The following is a 13,436-nucleotide window of genomic DNA, read 5'->3' on the forward strand; positions in this document are numbered from 1 at the left end:
TAGAATCTAAAGGTCTCTAATAGTTCACATTGCACTGCTAATTTGACCAAATTTCAGCCTGGAAGTTTTAAATCTACAGGTTTTTCTCTGTAGGTTTTTCTTGTACTGCTATTTTAGAGTATAGTTTACTTGTAGTGCTAAGTTGTACTTCCTTTTATTTAACAGTGCATCCAAGTAATTGACTGTTAATGACAGGATCAGCAGAAAAACAAAGCTAATTGGTTGATTCCTTGAAGACAGCAGCAGTTAATAACATTGCATATAATTACAATTTGGTGTTAATTTTGAGTTACATCCTAACTTGGAATTAATTAGTTTGATAAGCAAATTGAAACGTTCTGTACTCAAGTCTTAAGACAATGGTGCATCCATTCCTTTAGATGAGGAGGTGGGGCAGGGAGTTTTTTTTTTGGGGGGGGGGGGGGGACTCTTAAATAAAATTGCTGCTGCAAGCATCAAAATGGACAGTGCAGTGGACAACAGCAATGACATGTAAACTGCACGGCTGTTAATAAGGCGTGGTAGCCGGCTACTTTCATCTCCTTCTACCATAAATGCTAACAAAAAATAAGCACCATCAAATAAAATTTGTAAAGCATCTGTTTCCCAGTTTTGAATGACATTGAACGCATATTTATACAGCTTTAGCTTTGTGCAACATTTGAACCATGCTACGCCGTGAAATGCCTGGAACATTTTTATGGCATTGTTCCAAGTCTTGCATGTATTCTGACGAAACAACATGACATCCACGGTGGGAAATACCTCTTGAAAACCCCTGAAAATGGCATTTCTGAGACTCTAAAATATAACTTCAAAATGTCCCTAGACGCCTTGGCCCTCAAGAACTTGTGCCTTTGGTGCAAGTTCCAAAGCCACCTACCCTACTATTCATTATCAGCCTGCTACTTATGAACTTTTTGACAGCCCTGCAAATTGATTGGATGATGAATGTTAAAAGAGGGATTTATTTGAAGATACAAGTATAAATAATGAATAACGGCAGTATATGGAAAAAAATATTTAATGTACAAGAAGAGTATTATTTTACCAATAAACATACAGCAAGGTAAATTTGTCTTTGGTAAAATCATTTTAATCATCTGGTAATTGAGATTACCTTTACCAGGAAGTCAAACAAACTAGACACAGGCTTCTTCTTCTGAAGAGTGCTAGTTTTCTTTTAAGCTGACATCTTATGTTATTTCTGGTACAGAATTGATCCATATTTTGGTGATGAAAGGTCTACTGCATTATTAACATTTTTATCAGCCCCGTAACAATTCACAAGCCTTTTCCACAATGTCTATAGCCTTAACACTCGTGCATGGGAATGAGTAAGTTGCAACCAGTATGCCGTAAGGTAGATCACACACAATGATCCCACCTCTATTTTTGTGAGTCACTGCATAAACACTGCGGAGAAAAATACCCAGATTAATACAGGTTGTACCACTGGCAAATAAAATTGCAACCATGATGGCATAGGACTGAACACCAAGAGCATCAGCAATAAATAAAATCAATGGCATTGATAAGCAGAACAAGTTGTCACCTTTAACTTGAGTGTTTTACAAAAGTTCCAGTTAGTCACTTGACATGATGTTATAATATGTGCAAGAAGAACTTGATCACTTTAACTTGATTAACTTTCCTATTCTCAAGTTTGAAAGCATGTTCTCATTATTTCGGTAACTTTTAAAATAGATATAAGGACCTTTCCTTACTATAAACAAAACTGGTCATAAATTTTCAATTGGCAAGTTTGTAGTCATGCTCTAGCTGCTGGTTTATAAAAATAATTTTGATGATTTCTCCCAACTAGGAACTGTTTTGGTTGATTAAGCAAAATTTCAAATGGTGATTCAGCCTTTCTTGGAGAACATTATTTAATGACAGAGATTTACCTACCTGCAAAAGCTTTTGCTGTAGATTATGTACTTGTTCTCAGAGGCATCTTTCCCAGTTTGAAGAACAAATCCTCTTTGGCAAAGATTAGATTCTGTGGGGTAAATTTTAAAATATCATAGCACAGATATTTAAGATAAATTTGATTTAACAATTAAGGCAGAGAGATGGAAACACTAAATTATGGGTGTTGGAATATGGAGAAGTAATTTTGCATCGAGTCAATAAGTCTTGCAGTTTTTGTGTTTTCTTTCCATCTTGGACTTTTTTCTATCACATATCAGTATTTTAAACCAGAGTTTTTGCAAAGTCTCAGTTTTAAAAATTGACACCACTAATATGCAATGGGCCAATGCTAGTCAGTCTTTAAACCTGGGATCAGGCTCTATTTTCATTTCAGTTTATAAATGAAATTCTGGTTTGAGAGGAGTAACAATTTAGTGCGACCAAGTAAGAGAGACTGTATGGTAGCTGCTAAAATTGGCCCAGATCTCAGGTTAGTCAGTCTTAATTGGTGGGAACTGGTGACGTTATCCCAGTAGAAAACCTGGAGTTGAATGGCATCCCTGCAAAAATTCTAGCTGAAACTACAGTATGTTCCCAGTGGATAGCAATCCTAGTTGATCCTGATGACCATCTCATGTGGCTCAAGTTTGACTATTAATAATTATTTGATCCTGTAGCAGTCCATATAGCCAGCTTTCACAAAATTTGAAAAGTAAGCTTTTGCAGTTAGTAAACACTGTTAAATAAATTTCTGAGAAGTATCATAATGTACCTTCGTCCTCAGATGTTATGTTGAATACTACTAAAAACTGTGAGAAGTATTTCTGCAAAATGTAAAACATGGGGTGAAACATTTAGCTAACAGTTTTTCTTGGGGGAGCTAAAACACCACTCATAAGTAACATGGGATATGTACGTTTATCTTATGAAATATAGACCTATTATTATAATTGTTATTAATTATCAGCTGACATGAAGCTCTAATCACTTTTCCTGTACTGTACTTACAGCAAGGAGCATAAAAGCATGACCACCTGTAATGAATTCACATTCTTTCATGCCGAAATTAAACAATCAGAAGTTGAGAACAGTTTCCAGCTGGCTTCTGATTGGATTAAATCTGCACGAAAGAATGTGAATAAATCAAAAGCCGTCACACTTTTGCGCTCCCTGCTGTAACGTGTGCATAGACAAAAGGACTAATGATTTTAGCATAATTTTGTGCCCCTAAGAGACTGCATGCAGGCCTGGCATGCAGGGAAATTAGCATGAAAACTCCTCTTAAATTTATAGTTTGTGTCAGATCATAATGTAGTTGTTGTTGCAGAGCATAACAACGTGGTGTAAGGGTAGGAGAAGGACAGATTCTCATTAAATTTGCATAGAACTAGTTTTTGGACTTGTTATTCAATTCAGTGTTTAGTTTTATTTTTTTGGATAAAAAATAGTTCTTCTTGGGAACAATATGATTTTTTTCACTTGGCTGTGAGTGAAATCAGTTATTAATCTGTCACTAGAATAGAAGGCCGCTCTGTTGAAAGATCTAGTATTTCAGTCTCAAATCTGAAGAGCCTTCATCTTGCATTATTGTATCCTTTCTTCACATAATTGGCCAAGCTTCTCTGATAAGACATCATGATATGCTAAGACGAAAATTGACCCTGATCAATACAACTTTTAAAAAATGAAATAAAATAAATGGATAAAAGTGTAAGGTGCATGACTATCCATTACCTCCTCAAGGTCTTTCAGTTTGCCACATGAGTAAATGGAGTCACCACGTTTTGTCAGAAGAATTAGACCATCAAGAATTTCTCCCACAAACAAGTGAGCTAAACATCAATTGAAACAATACAGATGAATAAAAATTATTCCAAACAACAGCAAAGTTATCTTCAAAGACCCAGGGCCACCGAAAAGTAAAAAGGGCTTATTGTGTCAATAACCAAATGCTTGAATCTGATAAGTTCTCTACAGCCCTTTTAGTCGTTGCTTAGTTGTTCCTTTCACTGCCAAAAGTTGCAAGTCAACAGTTGCAAATTTCCAAATTTTATTTCGTAAAAATTTTGCAGAAAAACAAATAGCACCATGCTAAAGTACTTCCAAAGATGTTTCAATTGAACGGTCAGACCACAGGATTTCGTCCACAGACTCAAAAGTTAGAACCACCTTGTACAGCATAATAAACAGTACCACAGGAAAGTACTGCTCAGTAGCTTTCATTTGAATGGTCACACCATAGGATTTCATCCACAAACTCAAAAGTTAGAACCAACTTGTACAGCACAATAAACAGTACCACAGGAAAGTACTGCTCAGTAGCTTTCATTTGAATGGTCATACCATAGGATTTCATCCACAAACTCAAAAGTTAGAACCACCTTGTACAGCATAATAAACAGTACCACAGGAAAGTACAGATTACATGGTCACACCACAGGATTTTGTTTGAACCACCTTCCCAGACAGCATCAATAATACCCTGGCAGGGAAAGGTTTATAGTTTGCAGCACCAAAACTATTCGAAGACTTGTTATTGCAGCTCTTATCATGCAGACAGGTAAAATCAGACAATTTAATAGCCTGCAGCAAATGTTATTAGCCAATCTAACTAATCACAATCAAAAAAAAGAAAGAACTATTGTAATGAGCAGGGCTCAGCTTCAGCTGAAAAATAAAAGCAAAAATGACTAGCCTTATTGTGTTCAGACTCGAAAACAACTTATTCTTTTGACAGCTGCAGTAACAATAACTTTAATGCTCCAAAGTGAACAAGTCTTACAGACTTCTGACCACTATTTTGTTTGAGAGTACCCAGTCCCAGGGTAAGATTGTATACCTGCCAACTTTTTCCGAGTCAAATGCATGAGATTTTCACCTTTTCATGACCGAGATTTCTGGAAATGTCCCGGTGACTTCCGAGGATTTCCAACGAATTTCCGAAGACTTTCGAACGTTGCCGAAAATTAAATGTCCGCAGATGTTCGGAAGACGTTTGAGCACTTCCAAAGCTACTTAGAAGACGACACTGATTTTAGTGTGCTTTGATTTCTTTACAACACAAAAAAGGACACAAAGTCATCATGTGTTAAAGAACAATTTGTCCGGATTTGTGATAATCTCGTACCCAGATCTCCCACGGCAAGTGTAAAACAGAGTGAGCAGAGTGAGATCTGGGTACGAGATTAGATTTGTGAGTCAGGCATGAGAAATAGACCTTGTCACGGTTTTCGGTGCCACCTTGACGAGTAGGCAAATGCGTGAGAAATTACAGTGTTTGTATGAGAATCTAATATCAAATAATTTCCGTAGAACGGCTGTTCTGAAAAAAATATCAATTGTAAACTAAAGCTTCACTCCTAAGGTTTCTACTGAGGGCGTTACATGGGCTAGAAGACCTACAACCACTTTTTTAAATTTTCTATACATTTGTCTGTATGAAAATCCCAGGAAAAATTACAGACAATTATATGGAAAATCTGAGGCAAGCCTCTTGAGAAATTTAAGAAAACAGATACGCCCTCCAAATTTTTTAGTGCAATCCTTTGCTCAGTAGCTTAGTAGCCCATGGAGGTAGAACGAGAAATCCGCGTAAACTGTAATTAATAAAAGTAGCTAAATTATACTAAATACCTTGCGCAAACTGACTCCAATTTTCGCTTTCCTGCATTTGTCTACTTCTAATACCAGTTCCTCATAATTTCATTACTTCTTGTGAGACCCGTGGGACATAGAAGTTTATGTCAATCCTCGAATCTTGAAGATGCCTTTCCATCAACTTACAATCACTCGACTGAAAAGTGATAAAGAGCAAGGCGTTGCATGTTTGGTACCAGTCTCCCTCTCGTTTTTCTGTTCACACTTGATCGATCGCAGCGAGGAGGCGAGGATGTATATGTTACTTTTGAGTTAGTTTGAGTTATAAAACGGTCAATATTATCGTTTCCAGTTTATACTAGTAATAGTTGACACTACAGCTGCCCCCACTCTGTATATAGTATATAGTATTCTTGCTCTCTCGCTCCGTAGGGCGGGTAGGAGAGAACCCTGGGAACGAGGTTGGTTCCCACATACCGTATTTATTCGAATAAGCGCCCAACCTCGAATTAGCGCCCACCTCGAATAAGCGCCCTCCCCACCTCCCTCCCACTCCCACTCAAACTCAAATAAGCGACCAGCCCCACCCCACCCCCCCAAAATTGAATAAGCACTAATAAGAGATTTCTCCGAAGACGGAGTTTTCTTCAAAGTATTTCACAGGAACCTTACCTTGTTATATCTTCGAGTTTTGTTATTACTATTTATTGTTTTGTTGCAAAATAAACATACTACACTTGTTGAAAATGCTGAAAATTTAATAAGCGCCCAGCCTCGAATAAGCGCCCACTCTCAAGGTCCAAAAATTTAAGGGTCATCAGATGTTTGCAAAGTATTTAAAAAACTTTACTAGTACTAGTAAAAATATTTTTAGCAAAAAACTTTAACAGTGAAAGTTAAAGAAACAAATTTATTAAATAACATAATGTATACTAATAAATGGAAAAACGGGCAAAAAAGAAATGACTTTTTAGCGAGAAAATGCATTTATTAGTATTAAACAAAATATACTAATAAATGGAAAAACGGGCAAAAAAGAAATGACTTTTTAGCGAGAAAATGCATTTATTAGTATTAAACAGTATTAAGAAAATTAATGAAAAATATTTTTCACTGTTAAAGAATTTTGAAAAAATTTTTTTTACTAGTACTAGTAAAGTTTTTTAAAAACTTTATAAAAATATGAATTCCCCATTTTATTTGCCGGAAAGGACGTTTGATCAATTCACGCTCGCGCATTCTAGTCTTATTTTAAACTTTATAGCGGAAGGACATCTGTGAGCAGGGAATAAGTCAGCACAGAAATTAATGGTCGGCGAATTTCTGTAATCGTCCATCGTTCTGCTAGTGATGAGCTAGCCGTTGAATCATTCGCTCGTCTTGCTTGTTTTGGGCCGAGTCTTATTCCGGTCATAGAGAGAGAAAGAGTGTCTGGCAAGGTTCATCTGAAGGTTTCCAATCAAAGATTTGTGAACTCGTGTCTGGCAAACTCACTTAGGGTTAAAATACACACTGTTCTACGCACCTTATAACTTCATCTGCGCTTCACGAGTGTCCATAACAACCGCTCCACAGAATGTCGCTGATAACACGTAACGCAAAAGAGTATCGAAGTGTGACTGCAAAATTAATGTCACAAAATCTACCCACTGTAAGCTGTTCCTTCGGGATTTTTTGTGTTTTACGTCATCCTAACCATTTCGTACTTGCGGGCGCAAGCAATGGAAACGTCATCATTACCTACCGATTCCTCGCGGCCCTCAAGCAAATCGAGATTTTTTCTATATTGACTGTATGACTGTATATTTCAACCGTAAGTACTTTCCTTAATATACGCGCGAGTAACTAGAGTGCCTCCTCGGGATTTCGCCTTCTGGGCGAAATCCCTGTGGGGGGAATCACTTAAATCTGTAATAGACTCAGCTCAGCTGTCAGTTGTATTACATTGAACGACGCGGCTTATGGCATGTTATGGTCTTCCCAAGGAAGGCTGGTTTCGGTCGATGTTATTTAGGTGTCAACACGTCGCAAAATCTATATGAACATCGACCGAAACCTAAACGGAACTCGGCTGCTGAAATAAATCCCGCGAGCCTGTGCGAATCCCATCCCAGTTTTATTGCTGTCATTTGAGTCTCAAACAATAGTTTTCTCGCTCTCGCTCTCGTCCCCTCCCCCCCGCCTCTTTTCCCCCAACCCCCCTGTTTTCTCGGTGCACAGCTCAACTCGCTCCCCACCTACCGCCGCGCTCTACTATCTGAACGCCTGGAATAGGCTAACCGTAACCCAGACCTAACCCTAACCCTAATCGCCTTTTTGTAAAACATTCCTGGGGCTTCATCTGACAGATATAAATGATCGCATGACCTTTTTAAATCTCAATCACACGACATTCGACTTCACACTGCAGCGGCTTCAATACAAAACGAAAATCTCTTAGTGACCTAAAAGATCACCATGAAGATAATTTGTGCAGGTGTAGGAAAAACGGGTACCAAATCCATCGCCAAAGCCTTGCGTCATCTTGGATTCACTGTTTTTGACTGGGAAGAGCAAACATTTGATTTCCAAGACCACTGGGTCGATGTTTTCCAAAATGGCGCCAAGTTAGATGTGAAGAGAGTCTACCAACATGCTGACGCGGTCGTGGACTCTCCCGGAAGTTTTTTCTGGGAGGAAATACTGGAAGCTTATCCTGATAGTAAAGTGATTTTAAGCGAAAGAGAAGAAGATTCTTGGTTGAAGAGTATGGTCAATCAACTTCAAGTCATCGAGGCAGTGAAATCTCGCAGGTTTTTGTGTGTTCTCTCCCCAACTTCAAGAAAAGGGTTCTTTGTTTTATATTCTATTTTTAACGCTTTTCTTGGGACTGCAAACCCCAAGTCAGCTTGTATCTTGCGTAAGCGATACCGTGAGCACAATCACCGCGTTAAGTCGCTTGTTCCACCAGAGAAGCTGTTGGTGTACAACGTGAAGCAAAGTTGGAAACCGCTGTGTGATTTCTTGGGCTGTAAGGTTCCAACAGTTGCCTTCCCACATGAGAATATTAAGGGCCAAATCGCTGAAGTTCCCTTGTCTGAGACAAGATATGGTCGGCAAGTTATTTGGGAAATACAGGGAGCTGTGATTGTGATCCTTTCTGTTATCGTAGTTATTGTAGGTTCAATTTTTGTCTGTTTCTCGTATTAACTGTGACTATTTTGCCATCCTTTCATTGCTGAGGTAACGTTTTAAAGGGAATAAAATTTAAGCACTTCTGGCATCGAAAGGATCAGTAGTCTGAGTAGTATGTGAGTTTTAAACACATGGAACACCAGGCGTGACAAAAATATTCAAAAATAAAATGTTATTTGTATCATTGCCCGATGTATATGACGGGTTTAAATTGCTTTTAATCGGCTTTACGGTGAGGTATAAATACAGGTTGAAAGCATATCAGGAGCCGATTCTCCTGACCATATATACCGTGTGTGGCACGAAATTTTTGCGGGAGTTCGTTTTTGCGGATTGGCGATTTTTTTGGTTTGCGGGAACTAATTTTTGCGACTAGGACAGATTGAAGTACACAGTACGCAGCATTGACAATATTTTCGTTTTTATTGAGTACACTCTTTTTTTTCTATAAGAATATATTTTATAAGAATATCGAGGCTGAAATTTGCGAAATCTTAAGAATACTTTAAGAATAAACTCCAGGCTGAGATTTTGAAAAGGATATAATTTCGTGTGGCGAAAATCTGTAAATACAATACAAATATACCTTTTCAATTTATTCCTTTCTTTAAGCGGCAAAACTAGCTAACTATATTTAACAAACCTATAATTCATACCTTAATATCTTCTAATACGGAAATGTCATAAGCTATTATTAAGAATAATACAAGAATATTTACAGCCTAAAATCGGCGGAAAAATAAGAATATTCAGCCTGGCCCTGGAAAACAACATTCTTATAAAAAAAAAGAGTGTACGTCAAGAGCCATAATATGGCTCTTGAGTACGTGTAATAGAAATGCATATTTTAAAACAATACTACGGTGTGCGTCAGTATTTCTTTGTATACCGCTTTGTTTCTGAACGAAAAAGACAAGTTGTAAGAGAAGGTACGTTTTTTATTGGGGGGAGGGTGGGCCGCGGCTTCGGAGGGGAGGGTCCTTAGTACATTTTTGGCAAATTGGAGAGGGACAAACCTGTTTTATTCTCAACCGGGGGAGGGTCACAGTGTTTTTGGCCAGGAAAAAATTACTCCATGTCGCTTCTATTTTGTATACACAAGAAAAGCTACCAGTCAAGATTAATCTAAATTATTTACGGATGTCGAAAAATTTATATGTCAAAAAACTATCTTCTCCCAACTAACATAATTGTCTCTCTCGACCCGTGTCCGCTTTCGCCCATATTTTGATGTTTCCGCGCGGGGTTCTGTGATTTATTGCCTTCAAAGCCTTGCGAACTTCCCACTGGCGCTTTCTTTCAGTCACGAAACAGTGGTGAAAGCGTTCCTTGTAGGGACAAGTGGTCCAAACGGACAGGTAGAATTTTGGCAGAATACTATTTGAGAATTCAGTAATTCGCCCTTTGGGTTCGGGAACCACCCTAGGTCTTCATCTTTCCACTTCTCTGGACTTGCGCTTTCACAGCTTGTTCTCACAGCCGATGTGCCACCAACAGAGTCAGAGGAGGAACGGGCATCCTTTTTAACTCGTGGGTACGCGCGAGCGTACCACGAGTTATTGCAGGGACAGGGATATGCAAATGAGTCACTCGCTCACTCGTAGTAGACGCACTTCGTAATTAATCGGGTCCGAACTCGAGAGCGCGAAGATCTATCGTTTCCAAAGAAACACGCGCTCGCCGAAGTTCGGTGGCATCAAATTCCTCGCTGAGAGCGTGCATCGTGCGCTACAGCACGGCTTTCAGATTAATACGATTCAAGAGCCTTTGACTCGTCCAGGCGTTAAACTTCGACGCTGGCTTGATCTCCTACCTTGTAGTAATGTAGAAGGTTATGCGTATGAATTAATGTATGGTAAATAAAGGCACTTCTTCTTTTTCTCCTTAAGGACTCCCCAAGATCGCGGGGGGAAATGGATGTGATTTTGAGCATTAGCTTTAAAATGACAGCGGAAATCGAGATAAGAAAACATAAGGTTATGTTTTGCGTCCTATTTCGCGGAGGAGGTGTGTCGGCTTTGTATCGCATATGTTCTTTCATTGCCATGAAATGCGTTTACATTGTTTTTTACTGTCAGTAGCCTGGTTTCAATTAGCCTTAATTTCATCCGATTGCTTCGAGTCGTTTTTTCAGTTGGTTAAGAATGGCTCGATCGTTTACCGGCGGAAGTTCCATGGAAAAGGCATTAAATTTGAGACTTTTCACAATATTATGTGATTATCCTCAATGGCGTAGTGGCTATGTGAAGGCGGATCAACCCGAAGGTACCGGCCTTCAAATTCTGCTAGGGTCCTTCTTTTTTCCCTCTTTTGTTTTTTTTTTGTTTGCTTATTTGTTTTACTTTTTTTGTTTTTAAATATATACCTAAATAACTGTTAATAAAGTGCAATAAACAGCAAGAAAAGTATTGTGTTTCCAGAACAAGGATAGTATATTTATAGTTTGAATTTCTATCATTTCCTAAAATTTACTGTGGGAAAACCAGAGGTAATAACTAATTGATTATTTTCTAAACAACGTACCCACGAGTTGACGATAATCTTTCTTTGATTAGAATGGCGAGTCGGCAAACAGCCATCCTCGGAGACCCAGAGGCAGATAGAGGGGGCGTGGGAAAGTCTAAACGGTTGGAAAAGTATACGTATGGCACAAAGAAAAGTAAAGAACGGCGAGAAGAGCCCCTGGGGACAATGTCTTACCAGACCAGTTCTAAACGGTCACCGCCGTTCTGGTTTCTGATTGGTACCAGGAAACTTTTTTGTTTTTCTGCCCAATCAGAAGCCAGTATCCACTGAAGGAAAAGCTATTCTTTGATTTTCCGGTATTGCATCCCATCGCACCTCTTGCCGTTTGTCTGTTATTGGCGATAACACGAGTAAGCTTTTGAGCACAAGATCGAGACTACCCCAAGAGACTCTCTAACTTAAATTTTTGAGACAAAACTTTTGTTAACATTAATAGAAAAAAAAAAAAGCCATGAGAAAAGTGACTTCCCTATATTTCGGACGGACTGAGTCGTCCTTCTCTTTTCTCTTTGCTGTTTTTTTTGTCTATATTTTGTCTTGGATAAAACAGCAGGATTTGGCTCTTGTCATTTTATATATAAAAAAGTTTCTACATTTATAAGACTCAATCTGCCTCAAACTGAAAATGGCTTTATAATTTTCTTAATTTGTTCCGATTTTGGAGGGCAAGGGGTCTTCTAATGTTAAAAAAACACCGTATTAATTCATTCATATACGAGTACCATTAGCTTGAAAGTTACAAATTATTATCACAAGCAAGAACTCTCAGAGATGGAGTAAACAATCATTTATTGCGAAGCTAAAAAACTAGTTGCACCTGATAACTCCAAACCCAAATGTTTAAAGGGGAGGGGTAGAGCGGCCGGAGTCAAGGCAGTGGAGCGGCATGGAGGATTTTGAATTTGGTCGCTTCAGACAAAGTGAGCCAACGACATAAACTAAATAGGCATCACTCTTCCCAACCAGCGTGACAGGCGTTAAAAGGAGAAGGGGAAGGGGGAATTTGGACGCCTGCCAAGCAGGCTCCTCTCTTCCAATCGCCTTGTGCTTTGATAAAGGCGTTAATGGAGCGTCATGGCAAAAAGCGAATCGCGCCTCCTCTACGAAAACTATGCGAGCAGTAGGAAGCAGGTTCGACGCTGATCGCGTAAAGCAACACTTTAATAACAGCATTATACTGCTGGTTAGCCAGGATAGGCCTGTAAACGCCCTACAATACAAATAATGATCAAGGTGGTAGCTGGACACTGGCCATTAATAATCGTCACTGGATCGCATAGGATTTATTAAGTCATGAGATACTATCCGGCTCCTAACATTTTTCTCGTACAAACTGAATCACTTTTTCAACTATTGTTTTCGCCATAAAAGAGAAAATTGTTCATGGTCCTACATTTTTTATATCAAAGCGGGGTATATTTTCGACACAGTCCTCTCGTAAAAGGAAAATTGCAGGTCATCCAGTCAATCAGTCAATAATACAAATAACAAAACAATATAACTACAACAGCTACGATAACAGAAAGAATTACAAACAGAGCTCTTTGTATCTCCAATATTGCCTGTCGACCAGATCTTGTCTCAGACAAAGGAACTTCAGCGATTTCGCCTTTGATATTTTCATGCGGAAAGGCAACTGTTGGAACTTCGCAGCCCAAGAAATCACACAGCGGTTTCCACCCTTGCTTTACGTTGTACACCAACAGTTTCCCTGGTGGAACGAGGGACTTAACGCGATGATTGTGGATACGATATCGCTTACGGAAAACACAAGTGGAACTGGGATTTGTAGAGCCAGAAATAGCATTAATGTAAGAGTATAAAACGAAGTACATTTTTCTTGCAGTTGGAGAGAGCATTCTGTAAAATTCCCGGGATTTCACGGCATTGATAACTTGAAGTTGATTGACTGCACTTTTTATCCAAGAGTCTTCTTCTCGTTCGCTTAAAACTACTTTACTATCAGGAAAAGCTTCCAGTATTTCCTCCCAGAAGAAGGTTCCAGGAAAGTCAACGACTGCATCAGCATTTTGGTAGACTCTCTTCACATCTGGCTGGGCGCCACTTTTGAAGACATCAACCCAGTGGTCCAAGAAATCAAATGTTTGCTCTTCCCAGTCAAAGACGACGAATCCAAGGTGACGCAGAGCTTTGGTGATTGATTTAGTACCAGTTTTTCCTAGACCTGCACAAATTATCTTCATGATTAGATCTCTTCAGTCAAT

General features: G+C 38.9%; 4 protein-coding genes across 4 annotated transcripts in view; 1 reads left to right on the forward strand and 3 right to left on the reverse strand.

Annotated features, from left to right (window-relative positions):
* Positions 1–1,012: 1,012 nt before the first annotated feature.
* LOC140943601 (uncharacterized) lies at positions 1,013–5,691 on the reverse strand. Its single transcript, XM_073392711.1, has 5 exons — positions 5,548–5,691; positions 3,649–3,746; positions 2,687–2,738; positions 1,912–2,002; positions 1,013–1,416 (listed from the first exon to the last, which is right to left on the reverse strand). The coding sequence occupies exons 1-5, from the start codon at positions 5,582–5,584 to the stop codon at positions 1,269–1,271; spliced, it is 426 nt and encodes a 141-aa protein (XP_073248812.1). The 5' UTR covers positions 5,585–5,691; the 3' UTR covers positions 1,013–1,268.
* Positions 5,692–7,775: 2,084 nt separating this feature from the next.
* Positions 7,776–8,700, forward strand: LOC140943677 (uncharacterized). Its single transcript, XM_073392790.1, has one exon. The coding sequence runs from the start codon at positions 7,969–7,971 to the stop codon at positions 8,698–8,700; it is 732 nt and encodes a 243-aa protein (XP_073248891.1). The 5' UTR covers positions 7,776–7,968.
* Positions 8,701–12,683: 3,983 nt separating this feature from the next.
* Positions 12,684–13,415, reverse strand: LOC140944814 (uncharacterized). The gene has a single exon (XM_073393917.1). The coding sequence runs from the start codon at positions 13,413–13,415 to the stop codon at positions 12,684–12,686; it is 732 nt and encodes a 243-aa protein (XP_073250018.1).
* The window catches only part of LOC140943027 (uncharacterized), a 7,101-nt gene continuing 6,961 nt past the window's right edge, over positions 13,297–13,436 (reverse strand). Inside the window, exon 3 of the mRNA XM_073392060.1 lies at positions 13,297–13,436. This exon is cut by the window's right edge and continues 52 nt beyond it. The gene's annotated coding sequence lies outside the window, so the exon portion shown is untranslated.

This window comes from Porites lutea, chromosome 7 (genome assembly GCF_958299795.1).
Source record: "Porites lutea chromosome 7, jaPorLute2.1, whole genome shotgun sequence".
NCBI classification, from domain to species: domain Eukaryota; kingdom Metazoa; phylum Cnidaria; class Anthozoa; order Scleractinia; family Poritidae; genus Porites; species Porites lutea.